General features: G+C 50.1%; 1 protein-coding gene across 5 annotated transcripts in view; it reads right to left on the bottom strand.

The window, feature by feature from the left end:
- The window catches only part of DENND1A (DENN domain containing 1A), a 492157-nt gene that overhangs the window by 34565 nt on the left and 437659 nt on the right, over positions 1 to 19933 (bottom strand). For all 5 annotated transcript variants that reach the window (XM_053920814.2, XM_053920818.2, XM_053920816.2 and 2 more), the window contains one exon: positions 17782 to 17913. In XM_053920814.2, coding sequence (XP_053776789.1) covers positions 17782 to 17913 — 132 coding nt within the window. The remainder of the gene's footprint in view (positions 1 to 17781; positions 17914 to 19933) is intronic.

Genomic DNA, 19933 nt, shown 5'->3' with positions numbered 1-19933 from the left:
GGTGACCCCAGCCGCTTGGGGGACAGGGGCGGGGGAGGGAGGAGGGCCAGCAGTGGGGTGGGGGAGGGAAGTCTTTTGTTTTTAGTCAGGTGCAGCTGCTGGGTCTGAATAGGTAGCATCCCATTGGTGGCCCGAGGTCGGGCACCAGATGCGGCTGGTGGCCGGACAGGGGCAGGGAGCTTTGCTGACGCATGCCATTCTCTGCCCAGACAAGAGAAGGAGGAGGGTGTGCATTGCTCCTACCTACACTAGGGTAGTCATCTGGGATGCCATCAAAGGTGCCTGGGTGACATTCCCAGGAGGTGGGGGATATGAGAAGGGGCTTCCAGATGTTGGGAGAGATGATCTCCCTCTGATACCAGCAGGAGCTCCTGTTTTCTGGCACTTACTACATACCAGGCCCTGTGCTAGGAACACGACCGACCAGGTCTCTCATGATCTCAAAACCCCAGCAGAGAAGGCACAACCCCCATTTGGCAGATGAAAAACTGAGGCCAACTTGCCCGGGTCTCACAGCTCACAGGTGGCTGAGCCTGGATCCAAGCCCAGGGATGTTTGACCCCAAAGAAGCCCACACTTGTTCCATCAGCACACAAACCGCAGACCCGATATACAAACAGCAGAAGGAAGATGCTGAAAGCTATCGCCTTGAGACTGAGGGTGCTCCCTCTTCCTGGGGAGTTCTCCTCCAGTACCCTCTGAACTTTTCATCCATTCCTACCACACAGAAAGGTTTGTCCGTGCAGCTGCCTGCACTCCAGCAGGCGGTATCCTGACTCGGTGAGGGTTTGCTCAGTGCATTTAAGGGCCAGGGCCAGCTCAGCAAAACCAAGGCTAATTTATCATCTCTGGAATGATGTCCACCCCAACCATTACGGCACCAGGAAATTAAAGTAAGAATCTCCCCCTGATTTTGCAGTTGTGCAGACAGGATCGCACAGCCACCTCTGGAAAGGGAGTCCAGGGATTGTAACAGCCTTCACATTGCTCTTTGTGCCACCAGGGTCCCTGGGGTCACCTGTATCCTGGGGCGCTGACCATGGCCCTGGAGACAGTTCTCAGCAGGCAGGCCACTTAAGATTAGCCTCTGCTCCACCAGACCCATGTCCCACCATGCCACAAGCAGCTGCTTCATTCTGGCCCCCCAAATACCCTGCCCTGCCCCTCAAGTGCCACTGCCCTTCACAACACACGTGCTTGTCCTGGGTGCCCTTCCTGTACTTGCTTACCTGATGGACCCTGCTCAGCCCTCAAACCTCTGTCCCTTCCCTGGAAGCCAGTCCCTCTCTTCCTGGCTCAACAGAGCCGGGCTTCTTTCTTCTGTCTCTCCCCTAATATTATGGGCTCCTTGATGGTAGCACTGTGTCTACTTCACATCTGGACCTTTGGCTCTGCACACAAGACCAGCACTTGGTAAGTGCAGAGTAAACGCTGGCCCAAGACCGTGGAACTAACATCAAATTATCAGTAGGGCCATTGCCCAGCATTTGGCTGATCCAGGCCAACTAGTCATCATCCCTGTCACTCGAGTCACTCTGTCCACGAGGATGGCAACTTTTGTGGCAGGCTTTGATTAGGAAAAACCTCCAACCTAGGGGTGTTCTGGTCTAACAGGTTGAGCCCCAAGGCTATCCCAAAAAGCAAGAGACTTTTTGAGTGGAATGTAAAAGTGGGAAGCAATAGGAAGCTTAGATGTGAAATATCCCAAAATTTCCCCAGTGTGTCTGTTAAAGAAAGAGAGTCAGGATCACTAGACAAGAGGGTTTTTTTTTTTTCTTCTCTTGGAACAAATGGATGGAGAGCCTGGTTTTAAAATTCCTGGACCCTGGAATACATTTCTATCTGTGTCAAAGTCTACCCTCCACCGCCTCAGCAGAGTTTAAAATCCTAGCTAATAGGTTAACAACTGTTTTTCTTCAGCTTCAAATGAAGAATATCAGAAGGTTGGGGGAATATGCAGCTCTCCAATTTGTACGGACTGCACACAGCTCCCTGCAATGTGTGTTTGACAGGACTGACATTTTGTACCGCTGTGAGATGGGAAAACGTGTGACATTTTTATTCATGGTGGCGTACGCCCTTGTAATGATCAGCTCTGGTCGATGTGCTTACCGCAGCAGCCCCGGAGCCCTCGGAGAACAAACAGGAACCCAAGGTGCCAGCAGTTCGACTGCCTTATTAAACACCGCCAGGATCCTAACGAAGACCAACTGCTGGAAAATCTCACTGTCAAATCCTCAAGGACATTGTCAGTGCACAGCTAACTGCATATATTTTTCATTTAAAATACTGAAATCCAGCATTGTGCCATTACAACAGAGGGGAGGGGCACCCATTCCAGCGGCCATTCTGTCAGCTGTCTCTTCAGAGCTCCAGATGTTAGAGCCAGATGCCCGGTGGGGTTCAGAGCTCAGAAAGGGGTGGCAGAGACAGGAACCAACTCTCTGAAAACGCAGCCCCGCCTTCGGGGTGAAAGGCTGAAAGTTAAGAGTCACTTGGAAAGTCAACCCACTGGTTCCCTGCTGAAGCCAAAGCAAATCTGCATAATTAGAAAACCGGCCCCACCCCCCAGCCAGCCATCTTCCTGCAGGTACAGCCCATTACATCCTGTAACTTGGTGCTAATCAGCCTTCTGCTTGGCGGCAGACCTTAAGACATCTGTAGGAACACACGGCCACAGTGAGTTCCACACCTTGGCAGAAATGCCGCGTGTCAGGGTGTCCACCTGCAATCTCACCACTTGCCTCAACTCAAAGGCCTCAAGGTCAGTGGGCAGGAGGACCCCCTTCCCTTCAGCGGTCATTTCTAATGCTGATGCACACAGATGGATGGAAGCCAATCACTTGGCAGGCCCTCAGAGCTTTTTGTGGTTGTTACACCAGGTGATTTGGTTACGGCTGCATATACTAACATACTAATATATTTACCTTGTAAATATGTATTTATACAGAGCCTCTATTTCCATACTCTAGCCCTGGTACACCAAGACATACTGCTATTTATTTATGGGGTCCTTGGCATAACAGGCCGAGCTAGCGACGCCTGTGTGTGGTTCCTGCAGGTTTGCAACAAACCGTAAGTGGTTGGCTAAACAACTGGATGTTCTCCATCCATCACGGGTAGAGGCTTGCATTTCAAGGGGCTGCCCGTAAACTTGGTTTTGCATAATACTGTACATCATCCTTGGCAGAATTGACCTGGGAGGCTATATTGCTGGCAACCTGGAGCCTGGGAACCATAACATTCCACACCCTGGGGTGGGGGTGAAGAGCACAGTGACTTCTGGGTTCCCTGGTTACAGAACCTGGAGAGAGTATAAAAAGGAGGGAGGTTGGCAGACAGCCCTGGGGCAAAGCCGTACAGTGAGGGTGGAGGTTGCTGTACCCAATTTCCTCGGAGCCGGCTATTCTGTCCCTCAGCAGAGCCCTTCCCCCTGCGCTGCAGAAGGAGGTGGTCACCTGCCCTGTCACCTGAGCAGACTGTCCCTTTGTCACGCACCCTAGCTACACCTCAGACCTCATTAGAGCATGCTGGCTGGGGGAAGAGACAAGCAGCCCGTGTCCAGCCTCCTGCCACTCAGAGTGAACTTCCACAGCTCCCACAGATAGCATCCAGTACCTCACCGAGTTCTGTCCATTGGTCTCCTGGATCTCTCTCCAATTTTCCCCTCCTCTTCACCATCAGCAGCATCTGAGGTCAGGCTCCCACTAGTTCCTGCTTGAACTTCAGCTGCATCGTTGACACCCACAAGATGTTTCCAGCTCCCCCAAGGCCTCACCATTGCCCACCTCCACAATTCAGCTCCTGGACCTCACCAGCTGCCTCCCAGCTTCTTGCTTCTCCACTCTAGTCTGAAGAGACAGACTGTCCTATACTTCACATGTCCTTCTCTTTACCTGGAATGCCCCACTCCTCTGGCTCTACCTGATAGACAACTCATCCACCTGAGACCCGGGTCTCAGACCCTCTGAGAAGCCTGCCCTGGCTCCCCCAGACACCCTTAGGGCTTCTCTCCAGCCAGAATATTTACATCCATTAGCCTTTCTCTTTCCCTATGACTGGTTAACGCTCTCTCCCAGACGATGAGTGCCATGAAGGCAGGGCCACATCTCAGTCCTCTGTGGCCCTGGGGTCTTGGTCAGGGCCTGGTAACTGACATGCCTCATTATATGTTGAGTAAGGGAAGGAATTAATGAGGGCATAAAAGAATAACTCAGAGTTTCTGCCTGGCTAAAAACTCCAAGACTTCAGGATTTTTAATCACCAAGATAGGAGGGCGGCAGGGGAAGAAGAATTCTTAGCTGGTCTCATGGTTTGGGCAATGGAAGGTCTTTGGTAGACAGCCCTGGGGCAAAAGCTTCCCTCTCTCCCTCCCGGTCCCTGTTGAGAGGGGTCCCCTGCTCAGCACACCTGGAGAGTCACTGTCCCCTGGCCTTGTGCTGACTGCTACATTCTGCCTGGCCTCCCAGGACACCACCTCACCACGGCTGGACCTGCTGCCCCTTCGGAAGTACCCACTGTCATCCTCTCCAGGAAGTGCAGACAGGCGTCTACCTAGCAGGGACTTGGGACTGGGGCATCCCTGGGAGGGCCAGGAGGTGGCTGTCACCAAGGAGTCATGTGGCTGATGGGCAGCAGCATCACAGAAACTCAGTTTAAAGTGTTTGCAGGCAATGCGAATCCCCATCACATTCTGCATTTCAAGTGGGATATAATCAACGATCCCTTAGGGTAAGTCTCTCTTATGTATTCTCTTTTTGGACTTGGACTAGATTTAAAAATCTTTTGCAGTGTAAACAAGATGGGATGCAATGTTCCGGAAGACATGGAACTAAGCAGGTGGACAGTAAAACTAACCAGGTAACACAGTGACCTAGGCTAGGGCCACGCTCAGTGCAATCTCAGATCAGGTGGCAGGAGGCTGGCAGGCAGCCCTTGCTGCCAGAGGCTGCTGTCACCGCCCAGCTGTCCCAGGGCAGGGGAGCTGGGGGTCAGGTAGAAGCAGCTGGGGCTTTGAATCTGAATCCATCTTACCAGCGGGAAGGAGAGGTTTAGGGGAAGGCCCTGGACTCTGCAGAGAAGTGGGGCAATAGGAATCCCAGCTGCATCAGTCCGGGGAAGATAATGTGAGAGAATGCAAACCCTACCAGGTACACTGCCCAGCACCAGCAGGCATTCAGAAAGGCAGCATGGATGTTGCTGTCAACCCTTGCCCCATCCTGTGTTAAGCAATTCCAGGCTCTGTTAGGTTTATTCTGCGAAGAAAGCAAAGTCTCAAATCCAGGCAGCAGCCATGGGCCTTAGACAGAAGTGAGGCAGAAGCAAAACAAAGTAACTTTGGCCTCCACAGCTTTCCTAAGCCACACTGCTGGATTTGAAGCAGGCCCCCAAACACTGGCAGCCCCAACCAGATGCCTCAGGAACCAGGTACAGATGATGAAGAGGGCTTGATGAGAGAGGTATGTGAGGGGAGAGCCCAGGCTCTGGCGTCAGCAGACATGGTATGAAATTCTTGCTCTGCCACTTACTGTGTGACCTTGAGCAAGTTGCTTAACCTCTCTGAGCATTAGCTTTCTGGAATATTCTAACTGCATTGATTGTATAGGGTTGTGGAGAAGATTAAGTGAGATAATGCTTGTGGAGGGACCTGGCTCACACACAGTAGGTCCACATACAGGAAACCAACCCAATCCATCTGACTTCTCCTTATCCTACCATCTCTTGGTCCTTGCCATCCATTTTCCTGGGCACGGCCAGGTTACTAATTTACTGAACGCACAGAAAAGCTCAGGGATTGACGGGGCACAATGTGGCAAACAGCGCCTGGCGCAGCAGTGCTGTGGCCAGGGTGTGGGGCTCCCGGCACAGCCACCGATACCGACCTAACTCTCCCAGAGGACCTTGCTTGTGGGGATATAATTTATGTTCGATACTTTGTTTTATTTCCCCTTCCCTACTGTGATAAACTTGCCACCTTTGGCACAGAGAATTCTAATCTGGAAAAATGCCTCCTCTGGTCTCGCTGAATCAGATTTCCTGCTCCTGTCCTGCTGGGCTCACTCCCTGGCAGGGAGCTGGATTCCGAGCCGCTGCAGCACAGACCTTAAAAGGAAGGCTGTTTTTAGGGCCTGCTCAGTCCTCCGGCAAAGAGACCCCGCCGTCACACTGCTGAGTGCAGATGGGCTCGGGGACGCAGGAGGCCTGTCACTCACGCCCAGCGCCGCAGACTCGGGTTCCAAAACGAGCATGGCCCTGCGGGGCACAGCTGTCCTCTGTGGGTTTCTCCTGCTCTGTGACCTCATGGCTGCTCCCGGCACGAGAAGTGCGCAGAGCTGCCCTCACCCCGTTCCACGATTCACCCTTTCATGAGCTCACCCCCTCATCACTCGGTCGTTTCCAGATTCTCACTAGCCAACTCAGCCGTGCCGGGCCCTATGAGGGTGCCGAGGTCACAGAGACAAGGCTGACACTCTCCCTGTCAGGACGGTGGGGCAGGCACAGCGACAGCGCTGGTCTGGAGCAGGGAGGGCTTGCAGGGGCACAGAAACTTGAGGCGGGCCCTGGTAGGTAGAGGGGTTTGTCAGGTGGAACAGAAGAGTAAAGGCATTCCTGGCTGTGGAGACAGCAGGAGCTGTGCAATAGGAGCCCAGGAAGTGTAGTGACATTGTGTTGGGGACTGGAGAAGAAGAAGGGACTCTGCCCACGGTGGGGCACTTAGCAGTCTTGCAGGGTGAGAAGAACTGTCCAGAAGTGGAGGATGGAAGGCACCTCCAGCCCAGAAGACCCAGCTGTGGGCGGGGGACCTTCTAGCAGGATCCCTGAAGGCTGGTTAAGTTCTCCTGACCACCAGGCAGGTCCATGACTAGGGAAGGGAATCCTGGAGAGGGACCCACATTCTGGAGGGCTGAAGGGCCCACCTATCTCAGTAGTTGCTGGTGTTTTTTGACCTCCCCTGTGCCTCACAGACCAGGGGAGGAGAGCTACACGTGACCCAGGAAGAACATCATCGATGCACCAATGGGACCGGGGCAGGTTTGGGGAAGATCAAGGACGGATGAAGACACTTAAATGAGGGAAGCTCATGAAACAGGATGGGTGAAGAGCAGATTCTGGGAGCTGCTAAAACAAAGGTGGTGCTTAGAAAGCACAGGTGTGGCTGAGCTCCCCATGGAGCAGAGTCCAGGGGAGCAGGTCACATCCTGGAAGCACCCTGCTAAGGGAAGGAGAACCAAACACAGCCCAGCTCAAAGCCTAGCTCAGACCTCTAGCCCTGTTGGACTCCATACTCCACCCCTCTGCCAGGCTCCAGCTGGACAGCTCAATTTCCATTCCTCCATGCATTTTAGGAGGGCCTTTCTGGAGACTATCCTTGGGCCAAAGGAGTGACTTAAAACGCAAGAATTCTGCAACCAGTGGAGAAAGCAGTGGGGATTGTGGGGTCCAGGTACAGGGAATTCTTGGGCTTTAACAAGAAGTCAGCTGCCTCCCCATCCTAGAACAGGCTAGCACTGTGCCTGTGTTTGGTCTCTCAGGCTCAGAACCTTCAGCAGGTATCAGAGACACAGCCTGAAGAAGGCTGCTCCCACCATCCTAGGAAAATGAGCTCTCTGCCTAGTCCTTGAAGCTGGTAAGGAGCAAGGGTGTCAATTAAACATTGCATTTGCCCTGCACTGATCTCCAGCCAGGCAGCAGTGATGAGGTGCTGCATGCCTCCTGGGCAAGCTGGTGGGGAATGCCTCTGAGGACCAGACTGGGAGTAGAGTTTATAACAAAAGGGGGACTTTGAGATGCCCACCCATGGCGTGATCACTCAGCATAGATCTGGGCTATCAGATGAATTCCATCCATCAGGATTAAGTTAAACCACCACTGTGGGTCTGTGGGCTCCCTTAAGTCAGGGACCATGTCACTGTCACCCCTGTTGTCACAGGCATGGTTCAGAGTAGGTACCAGTGATTGCTGAACAAGTGACCTAGGTTCTTGGCTCCTCCTGGGCCCTGGATGGTGGCTGCCCTGCCACATTCCACTCCCAGAAGCTGTCACAGGCAACTGTGCCTATGACCATAACCTGCGACCCCTGGCCCTGACCTCCCTGACATGTGCTGACCTGCCATTGCTCTTCTGTTCCCTCTCTATCTGGTGTCCCGGTTGACCTCTGACCTTGATTCTCAGCCATGCATACTCTCTTGGTTTCCAGATTCCCACAGCTCTGGGTGTAAAACTGCCATCAGACCACAGGACAAGAGGCTGGCACGTCTCCTCTTTGGCCTCTGTGCACCTGTGTCAGCTTGATCCGTCTGGCGTTGTTTTGATAACAGCTCCCTGATTTCCTTTCCAGGAACTACCCTCCCTTCACCTCTTAGGTGTGCTTCAGAGGGGCCCCGCCCACAGCACACGGAAGACTCTGGCCACGATGTTGGGTTCTGAGGTGGGTGTATGATCAAAGTTGGTTCAACAAGTGAATCCCATGCCTTGTGTGGAAGTCGCTAGCAAGTGACACTCACTTTCCTGCTGGTTTTACACCTGGAAGGATGTGGTCTGAAGCTGCTGCTGTCACCTTGCCACCAGGAAGGGAAAGCCTACCTGAGAATGGCACCAGTGGAGGAGGCAAAGCCAATAAATGTAGCAAAAGGATGGGGCCTGACTGACATGATTTGATACCTAGATCAAGCCATACATGAAGCTAGTATGAGCCATCAATTTCCAACAATTTCTCTTTTTGGTATTATGTCTCTTGCAACCCAAGTAACCTAACTGATAGAGATCCCCAGGATAGGTCCTGCTTCTGGTCTTTGGAGTGGCACTGGCTCCGGACACCCCAATACTGACTCCTACCCACGTTGGGTTTTTATCTTGCAGCCTACTCCCTCACACACACCAGGAAAGCACCCAACATGCCTTGGTGCCCAGTGGTGGGCTTGGTACAGAGTCTACACCAGGTATAGGATACCGGCTCCTTGTCTTGGTGCCAGCTGAGGCCCAGAAACAGTAAGGAAGGCCCCGGATCTGGAAGAAGGCAGGAACAAGGCCTTAACTGTGGTCCAGCATCCTGAGATCCTGGGCCACCCGCCTGGGCTGCTGCACTGGCCCCAGCACTACAAAACCAGCAGGGAACTGCCATGGTCTCGGTGTAGAGCTGGGGTATGAGCCCGAGCTCTAGTAATAAACAACATGGCTTTGAATCCTGACTGCTGCTTGTGAGCCAGAAACCCTGGCTAAGTCTCCATCCTCTCTGAGCCTGTCTCCTCCCCTGCACTAGAAGCTAATACCTGAAGCCCAGGAGGGTGGCTGAAAGGATTAAGTGGGCTAACCTGTGGGACTCACCTAGCATGATTCCTGGATATGGGACACAGACCTGTTTCTCCAGGTCTCCGTGCTGGATCTGGCCCTTGGAGAGCAACCCATCCTCACGCCCCTCCCTCAAATGCTCTCAGACCATCCGGATGCCCAGCACAGAACAGATGCTCAAACTACTGTTAAACTGCTGAGACCCAGAAGGAGGGCTGGCTCCTGGTCCTTCTGCAGCCATGCTTAACTTGTGCTGCATGGAGATCAGGTGGTGTAGCTTTGAAAGCACACTGCTGTCTTGAACCTGGATTTTCATTTGGCTGCTGACATTTCTCGGCCCTCCCAAGGCACATCAGAAGCTCCTCCCTCAATGCTGAGCTCCCTGTGATGAGAGGAATACAGCAGTCCCTGTTTATCTGTAGGGCATACATTCCAAGATGCCCCGTGGATGCCTGAAACCGCAGACATTACCAAACCCTGTATATACTGTGGTTTTCCTGTGTAGACATACCTGTGATAAAGTTTAATTTATAAATTCGGCACAGTAAGAGATAAACAACAACTAATAATAAAACAGAACAATTATAACAACATACGTATTAGAAGTTACGTGACTTTGGGGCCATTGTTAAGGAAAATAAGGATGACTTGAACACAAACATGGTGCTACTGTGACAGTCTGTCTAGTAACTCAGACGGCTGCTCAGTGACCAAGGGGGCCCAGCAGTGCACACAACGTGGGCGCACTGGACAGAGGGGGGATGCACTCCCAGGCAGAATGGTGTGTGAGTCCATCCTGCTACTAACAGCAGCAATTTAAAACTTAATCGCTTACTTCTGGAATTTTCCATTTCATATTTTCGGGCTGGAAACGATCACAGGTAACTGCAACCATGGGTAAAGGGGGAGACTACTGTACTATCTAAGAAAGCAACACTGAATGCTTAATCAGAAACCTCCAGAATTTTCAACTCAACCCTTATGAATTTCTAGAATCTGATTCCTCTCTTTCAAGTTTCAGGAGGCAAGTTTTTCCTCCTGAAATTGATGATGGCTGCTCGAAGGAGCAAACCCTGGTCTTGTTAGCCTTCCAGCAGAAAGTTGTTTCTGAGCTAGCCCAGGCTGTGAAAAAGAGAGGCCAATGTGGGAAGACAGGCGCAGCCAGTCACCCCTGCTGGACGGACCTGCTGTGAGAGACCACGCTGCTTTGGGTAGAGGCAGTGAACAAGTCAAAACCACACTGGACAGCCACCGATCAGAACCGAAGGCAGAGCTGCCTATGGTCACCTGCAGCTGACGCAAGAGCTGATCCAGGCAGGAGGAGCAGGAGGGAACGGAGCAGGGAAACTCCCAGAGTGCAAAACATGACGGAGCAGGAAAGGCACGATGGAAAAGGGGATCGCAGTCTGAAAACAAGGGATGAAGGAGCAGCATGCAGAGCCCTGCTTGTGGGCTGTGAAAGCATGGTGATGGGTCAGGCCGTGAAAACGACTGGCCCGGAGGCCACACGGCGTGCCTGCTCACACTCACACCTGTGCCCCGACCCCTGTGTTAGAGCATGGCCCCTTCTGCTCACTGTCTCAGTCAGGCTTGGGTGTCACCATCTGCTCTTCCCAGGGTATCTCCTGGATGTGCCACCAGCACCTCTCCCTCTCTGTTCAATGGTGCTAGCCCTCCTGGGCTTGGGTGTTGTTCCCCACCAAGAACTGTGGGGACGCGGTCAGGTACAAGTGTGTGCATGCGGGAGGGCTGCCGCCGGCGAGGGCGAGGTGTTCTACGAGCACTGCCAGCTGCAAGGCTATTCGGTGGGTGACTGGCAGCTGGCTCCACCTCTCCCCACTGGAGAAAGAGCCTAACACTGGGAGCCTGTGTGGATGGATGATACCTCACTCAACCCTTATAATGACCTGTGACGTGGGTATTATTACCCTCACTCTAAAGATGAGGAAATTGAATTCACTGAGGTTGAGTAACTCACTGAACATCACCAGGTAGTTACTGAAAGAGCTGAAATTTCAGTACAGAGCTGCCTGATTCTAAGATCTGTGCTTTGTCCTCTCTACCCACTGCTTCCATCAACCTGCTTCTCAGCAGTCACATGTTTGGGAGCATGGGGCTGGGCTGGCTTGCTCTCTCTGTGAATGGTCTATGTGTGTGTCTGGGAGTGCGTGTGGGCGTGTGTGCAATTTTTTGGCCATATCATTTAAAAGCAAGGTTCAGACACCACGGTACATCACTCCTAAAACACTCCGGTGCGCACCTCCTAGCAATAAAGATAAACCCCCGACAAGCATGGTATTGAAAATACTTCCTCCATACACCTACATCCCAGTCTACCTTCAAACCTTCCAATTAGCCCAAGAATGTCCTTAAAACTTAAAAAAAATCCGAATGGTTTTCATACTCTGCATTGGTCCCGTAGCCCACCGGTGGTCTCTTTTACAGTGAAAGGTCCTTGCTTTATTTGATGTAATTCAGGGGATGCCAGGCCTCTCCTTCCCTCGACTGCTCCCTCTCCAGCCCCCCTCTTCCCTGGGTAATCCATCCCGAGAGCATGGGGGGGCCGCAGTCCTCCCTGACCCTTTCCCCACCCCTTCTTTCCTGGGGCATACATGTCTAGACCTTAGGAGCTCATAAAAACACAAAATAAAATGAGACAGGATCTAAATTCCTATAATAAAGAGCCACTTGGAAACAAAACCCTCATTTATGGAAAGAGATTTGGAAGTAGTTTTTGGCCATTAATGGAATATTCATCCTTCTTCAAATGAACAGAATTATAAGTCTAGCAACTAAAATAAAACCCAAAAAACTGCTGATCACACAGCAAGTACTTAAACAATAATCAATCATTAATCAGTTTAAAAATCCACAACAGTGAATAAAACCCCGAATGTTTACTGACTGCCAGGCCCTGCGGAGAACTTTCCAGAGGCTCCTGTTCTCATGGGGGATGACAAGCACTAGAGCAACAATGACGAGGCTGTGGGGGACGTGCTATACGTGCCATATGTGCCAAGATGCAGCACCCAGCCCCTCACAGGGGAGTCGGAGGGGTTCACAACTCAAACAGGCTGCCCTGAGGGGGGACGGCAGATCCTGAAGGGCCTCACGGGGCCCCCAAGGGTGAGGATGGAATCTCTAGGGCAAACTAGGAGCAGGGAGGTGACATGGTCGTTCGTGCGCGTGGCAAGTGGACCCCACAAGGCTGTGTGGGGAGTGCAGTGGGGGTGAGCCTGGAGGCCAGTTAGGAGACTGTGAAATAGCCCAGGTGAGTGAGAATGCAGCCTGAACCAAAGCCATGACAGAGGCAATGGAGAGGACAGGTGAGCAGTGTCCAGGAGGCAGAAGGGAGAGGCTCTGAGCTGGGGGGAGGGGAGTGGACCCATGCTTCAGGATGGAGCTCCCTGGGGTAGGAGAAAGAGAAGGAGGGGCGAGTTCTGCTAGGAGCGCATGTTTAGACTGCAGGCCTGTGGTCTGAGGTGTCCGAGGTGTTTGGGAGGCAATGGCTGAATGGAAAAACACTATGTGTGACTTCCAAGTTCAATGGGGCAGCAGGGATTTCTCAGGGTACTCAGAGCCTTCTCAGCATTTGCTGGGTGGCCAGCTTTTCCAGCCCAGTGCGAGACTGGCACTACCTGACCTGGCTCATGCTCTCCAGGACTCTCCAGGTGCACAGACAAGCGGGACACCACATTCCAGGAGCTGCTACTAGTGGAGTCTCCAAACCACTGAGTCCCCGGTCTCTGGTACTGCTTGGTTTGGGCTTTGGTTTGACTGGCTTTACAAACTTGACTTTAAAGAGATTTAGAAACCTTTGCTCAACTAGAAGAATAGAGGAACCCACTTTTCAGAATCTGTCAAATTAGAAGGCAAGTAACTACTTTGTCTGCAGGATCAGTCAACTGGGGGAAACACAACCAAGGGGCTCTTGGGGTGGGTCTGCCATGATGTTCTCAAGGAAGCCCCATCCTCCCACTTGCTGGAAGGCCCAGCCCCTGGCTGAGGCCCACGGCCAGTCCAGTTCCCTTAGCTGGGAAGCAGAGGTGCTGCTGGCTGTGGAGTGTGAATTAGCTACTAATTCAAGCAAATGTCTCCTGAGCCTGCTTCCTTACCAGCTGATGGTAAAGAGTCAATACAATGAGCAGAGACGTGAAAGCACCTAGTGGTCCCTCCATCTTACTCAACGCAGGAAGCAGAGAAGCTTCCAGTGGGGTGCCCAGGCCCTGCAGGGGAGGACCCTGCTTCCTCGTTCCTTCCACAGCCACAGAAAGGAGGGACCGTCCACTTCCCACCCCAGGAGAGGAAAGCCTGGGAAATCCTTGGCTTCTCTCTGTGCCCTCTCACTGACTCCTGCCCAGAGGCGGAGTCCTTCCTTGGGGAACTTCCTTGGGGCAATGTAAGCCTGTTCCAGTGTGTTGCGGGAAGGGGGGGGACTGAGAGGATGTGCCAGCTGACCTGAGAACTGGATGTGGGCCATCAGAAGCTCCTCAAGTCCCCACCCACCCCCCATCCTTGGGATGTGTGCTCTCCGCACCATTTCCACAGTGGGGGCCATTTTCAAGGATGTGGCCTTAAGAGATCATCTGGATGGTATATGTGACCAAATCCCATTAGGGCCTCTACATAAACTTTTAAGATTCAGGTGGCAAGTGTGGAGACCTACTTGTCTCGTGGATGCCCTAGACAGGCCTTGTAAGTAATTCCCTTGCTTGCTAACCCTACCACCTATCAGTCTGCAGAGGCCTCCTTTCTCTTCGCTCTCTCCCTGCCCTCTGTTACAAGGCCAGTGTGTGAACCTGGTGTGCGCCCTTCCGGCTCCTGACTGGGCGCTGCCTGCAACTGTCCCCTTCTCCTGGCAGAGTAGCTCAGTCTTCTTAGTTCTGAGGGGAAGTCTGAGCAAGCCCGCTTGGTCTCATGTCTAAAGAAGCTGGCATTTTCATCTTGTTTGATTCTCTCCTATGCCTTATTTCGTGATTCTGTACTTGAGAGGCAGAAAAAAAGTTATTCAAAGCCTCTCTAAACCTAACCATTTTCTAAGGTAGGAATAAGCATTCTCAAGTTACTTGAGATTTCGAGCTCTTTAAGAAAGCAGGCACGATAAAGGTTCAGAGGCTAACTAAAATCCATCTGTTCTGCTCTTGTCTAGAACTATCAACGTGGTTCCTCACCAGCTCTGAGTAGCGCTATGAATGCCCACTTTAGAAAACAAATGCATTGTTCAATTTGTTGACCAAATACCTTTTAAGTACAGGGTCCAACTTGGGCCCTGGGGGTGAAGAGGTGGCTTTGAGGGACCCTTGGAGTGCCCTGCGGTCACCTGTCTCACTCTGGGTCGAGACTGTCCACTTGCTGGTCTGTCTCCCTCTTAGTGCCCCACAAGGACTTGCTTTTTTTTTTTTTTTTTAAATATATGGTAGGTCTCCATACATGAATGAGTAGATGCAGAATTAAATGGAGGAGAGTTATAGCCTCAAAGGAGGAAGCTCCAGTGAGGCAGAAGGAGGCAAGCAAGCACCTTCTCTCCCCTGAAAGAGGCTCCCCTGTCGCTGCGCCCCTGGAGCTGCTGTCTGAGGATTTCCCGCCTCCCTGCCTGATGTTCCCACGGAGCACCCCTGGCTGGCTGCGTGGGCACTGGCTCTGTGAGGCAGAGGGACTGACATAACAATCTCAACAGTCTCCGTTCTCGTGGACAGCGAAGTGTTCTTAAAGAATTAAACCCACAGGAAGGCAAAATCAAGGCAGGGCTCTTTCTGAGGTCAGCGTGCACCGTTTGGCCGGTGCAAATGGTTTTGCTGGGACACGTCAGCTTTGCCAGATACATCAAAGAGCTGTGGTCTCTGCTTGGTGCGCAGCCACAGTTAGACTGTCCTGTTTCTATGATGGTGATGAGGCCCTGGGCGTGTCCCTTCAGGTCCCTGAGCTCTAACTCTGTGACCATAAAGTGCAGCGAAGGGTCCCTTCCTCAAAGGGCATGGCAGAGATGACACTTGTTTCCAGAAGGAGAATGTACACCGTTGGGGCTACATGAGTGGTTTAGGTGATACATGGGTGGACACTTATTTAAAAACACTTTTTTTGATACGTCTTAGAAAAAACTTGGACTGGTATATCACCCCTATGATTTTGCCAACCTCATTGCTTAAGATGAGGCTAAAGTTGGTATGGATGTAGGTCTCAGTCTGTTTAAAGGAAAATATCAAAGCAAAAAGTAGTACAGATAGTAGAAGAGTGTGGCAAAATTTTTGAAATGGACCTCAGAAGACTGTTCTTTGAGAAGAGTGTGATGTCCCTAAGACTCACGCCTGCCAGCAGCAGGTGCTCTTGAGACGCGCCTGTTCAGGCCCAGGGCCCGGCCAACCCAGCGCCTGGGGAAGGGCTGAAGGACGACCTAGCTGAGGGCAGCGCTGGAAAGAGTGAAAAGAATGGGCCTGTGGTTCCCCGGCCCATCCCCCAGCAGCTAATCTGTCAGCTAATGAAGAAGCGGCCGGCACCAGCGAGCTAGCTGGCAGTTCACTTACAGCAAACTGATTAGGAATGTTCAACCAACAGCAGACTGTAGACCTTTCCAGAGAAAATAAATAGAGTGTAGACTGTATGCAAATGTGTTTGTCACTTTGACAGCACGTCTCAATTAAGGCATCTCGCGGCTGTGGGTAGGCTCTGCGGCTGCAGCTGTAAGAGAAGGCCCGCTGCATGGCTGATACTCAGGGCTTGACCTTAATCCGCATGCATGCATTAAAAACCCCTGCCTTCCTGTACACTTGCATAATGCTGGCAGCCACGTGAGGGAAGTGACAAACGGGGAAAAAAAGCCACTTTCATCCTCTCCAGTTTACAGACCTGTGAAGGCACAGACAGCTCTTATTTCAACAGAGTTTGGGGTGGCTTTTTTAATTGTTTATCCCCCACCCGCACACACACACTCTTATTCTGCATTTAGCTGGGAATGACATGAAAGCATCTCTACTTCTTGCTGAAATGGAAAGAAGGTCTTTCTCCATTTCAAATAGGGCCTCCTTTTTTGTGTTTCGAAAATGGAATGTTTAACACCATGAAGTCCCTCTCCCCCGCCCCCTCTTTCTCTGTAATGGGCTCCAAACTCCAGCGAGGGGCTCTTTTCATGGGAAGGTTCGTGTGTGCAGGAATGAGGACAAAGGAAGGCAGGAAGCTGGCGCTGGAATGCCGTGCTGGCGACCACGGGGGCTGGGCTTTCAGCAAACCCAGCCAGAGAACTGGGGCACAGGTTTCTCCAAAGGGGCCTGAGCCATGAGGAGGCAGCTCTTCAGGGGTGCAAACACCAATGCAATTTGAGGATAATCATTAAGCAAATGAGCACTGCCCCTTGGATGCTTCTTTCTTATGCTGTATTTCAATTTTTATGACATCCCTTTTAAGTGTAAAATCAGGAAAGGGGGGAATGAACCTCTCCAAATTTAAGATGTATGAATGTATAATCTAAAAAATATTGATTACAGAGGAAGATTCTTATGTTTTAACAAACTCACACCTTACAGTCATAACCCACAGCAACGATTTCATTAGTTCTCTTCATTTCGAAATAGCTCTGCCTGGTACATAGTGGGCACTTGATAAATGTCTGTTAAAGATGCAATTTTTAAATGTCTGCTTCTGGTCCCTTTATGTGAAAAAATAGTAATCATATTTAAAATAAAATCATAAAGACTATTTTAATCATGCTTCATCTAATAAATGGCTAAAGAATCAGGTGATTTCAGAATAAATAACCTTGCAGATTCTTATTATAGTCAGATCTTGCTAACGCCATTTCTTATAAACCAAGAAATCATGACTTTTGTGAATCAAGAGAGTCAATTCACGAGAAGTAGGGGAGCGTATACAATCTTTTTCGACCAAAAATGTAATCACCAATAAGAAACGGGTGAAAAAAATTTCAGTTTCTATACAGAGCACAATGTTTTACTTAAGAGAAAAAAATCAAACAAACAGACAAATTTTCAAATGTTCAGGTTGTTGAAATAGTTGGTTAAAGAATCAGATCTCTAGAACTGCAGGGTGGGTGTTTACTCTGAGAAGCACGACTCCCGATATTGATTTTCAGGAAGTACATTAATAAAGAACTCCTAATTGATTTTTTTTTTAAGACTTCGCTTGTTGCCTTTTATTTGAAGGTGCAAAGAAGGGCCTGGGATGCTAAAGTGTTCTAATGAGATGCTTAGCTAACAGAGGCACCTTAAACAGAGTGCCTTGGTGTGGGGGAGGCAGCAGCTGCATTTAATGACTTCATTCAAGAATTCAGCTAGTTTATGACCAGAGCCATGCTGTCTGCTCATAATTTTTGAAAATTCACATTCAGAACATGTTTGCACCAAATAAACATTCGAAGATGTGCAAACTCCATGGAGTTATTTTGCCAAAGAGCTGAAATGGAAAAAGCCACAGCTTCATGTGCCACAGCTTCTGCTGAAAAGCAAACCAACCCCAGACCAGTTAAAGGGCCAGGCTACATACCTGTCCGAAGTGGACTGTGATTGGCCTTCGGTCTTCCCGGAGCTTAGGGTCCTTGGCCTCCACCAGTGGGGATGGCGCAGTCTTTGGTAGCTGCTCTTCGAAGGTGGGGGCACAGCCATTCTCGGCGATGTCCTGCAGGGAAAAGCCAGCCAGGGATTGGTGTCAGGGTCTTGGCACCTGCCGTGAGCAAAGGTGCTCCCTCCAACCCCAGAGCTAAGTGCCAGGCCAGCGAACTCCCTCTGGGACATTCATAGCCTATTCTCCTGCTAGAGATGAAGGGGCTGGAAGATAATGTGGCTGTTTGACCCCTCAGGACTAGAGAAACCTAAACCATACACATTAAATTACAAAGACAACATAATAATTTACAATACTGGGGGGGAAAAACCTTTCATCCTTCTACTTTACAGGGCTATTTTCATATTTACATATTCACTTGGCCACATGCAGACATTTAAAAATTACTTGCAATCACAGCTCGTGCATAATTTTACATTCTATTTTTTCCTACTGTATTATAAGCATCTCCATGGTGTTGCATAGTCATTACAATGATAATTTTAATGGATGCATAATATTTCATTAAATGGCTATACGGTAATTTAATAAGCCATTCTACTACCATAAAGCATTTAGGTGGTTACTTTTCCCCCTAACCACCACAGTCGTAAACACCGCAATTTTTCTTTCTTTTGAATTATTTCTTTAATGGAAATCCTTAGGAATGAAATTACTAGGTCAAAAGATATAACCATTTTTAGGGCTTTTTATTCACTCTACCAATTTGCTTTCCAATTTACACCACCGCCAGCACTGGATGCGTTAAGAGTTTCACGGTACTCGTTAGCCTTATCGTTTAAAAAATGTATCTCTAATTTAAGAGGTGAAAAATGAGACCTCATTGTTGTTTTAATTTGCATTACTCTGATTATTTGAGACTGTGGCTATTCCTCTCACATTTGCTTACCGGGGACGGTACTGTTTGGGAAAACAATGTGTTCCTGCTCCATTTCTTAGCCCTAACCTTTCTGGCAGAAAATGAAGAGACTGAAGTCTGAGTTAGGATTCTATGACTTGGAGAAAATGTAGGTTACCAAGGGAATATTTTTAAATTCAGAAATTTATATTTAATTTGTGCTTCTGATGAATGAAGTAAAATTCTAAGGAAAGGAAAAGCCCCAGCGTGCAAAAGGCAGGTCACGGGCCCCTCTGCCAGCACTGGCAGCTGACCAGACACACGGCTCTCCAGGGTGGTGGGCGGGGCCCACCTGTGCCATGAGGACTGCGTGCTTTATTCAAGTCATGAAATTGCTTAAATCTTCATTGAAACACAGCAGAGAATAAATATACAAGTAAAATGCATTGAAATCATTATTTTTTCTCCAAGTAAAAATAACTCATAGAAATAGTAAGTACAATTTGCAATTTTTTTAATTGCAAAAACTAATATACATTTTGGTTAACAAAACACACAGCTTTAGCACTCATTAAATTCCGCATATAAGGACTTAACCATTGGCTACTCTTAGCTTCTCAGCCAAATAGAGAATGTGGCACATGGAGGGAAGTGGTCCCTTACTGAATAACAAGGCATTAAGGATGAAGCGTATGTAACATCTGTGAACTTCAGTCTCCGCATCTGTAAAATGGGGATATGGTAGCTACGAGGTATAAAGGGTAATATAACATAAAAGTGTCTAGAGCATTAATAATGGTCTGTGCACGGTACTCAATAAATGTCAGGAATTCCTGTGTGTGTGTGTGTTAGGTCAACCCTGCACAACCAGCTGCAGACTCTGTACTGCTTGGTAACAACGCGGGGGGAGGAGGACCTCTTGGTTTTGCAGGCAGGGCTCACATCGAGTGGCCCACAAGTCTCGGTTTGGCTGAGCTCAGTGATGAGAGACAGCCAATTGGAAATGGCTCTTTTGGAAAGGGGCTGCCCTAAGGCGCTCAGGTCAAGTGGAACAAAGAGGGGGAGGAGCTCTTTCTGGGCCAGAAAGTAACAAAGGGTAAAAGGGGCATTTTGGATCCAGTGGGTTTACTTAGACGTAAGAGGGTGAGTAAAGCCAAACAGTAAAAAAACCCCAAAACACCCAAAAACCCCTACTTTTGTTCAGGAAAAATACTGCAAGTGTGTGTGAATGATTGG

Source organism: Desmodus rotundus, chromosome 1 (assembly GCF_022682495.2).
Source record: "Desmodus rotundus isolate HL8 chromosome 1, HLdesRot8A.1, whole genome shotgun sequence".
NCBI lineage: Eukaryota > Metazoa > Chordata > Mammalia > Chiroptera > Phyllostomidae > Desmodus > Desmodus rotundus.
Note: the sequence above shows the minus strand (reverse complement) of the source record. Positions and strands in the feature narration are given on the sequence as shown.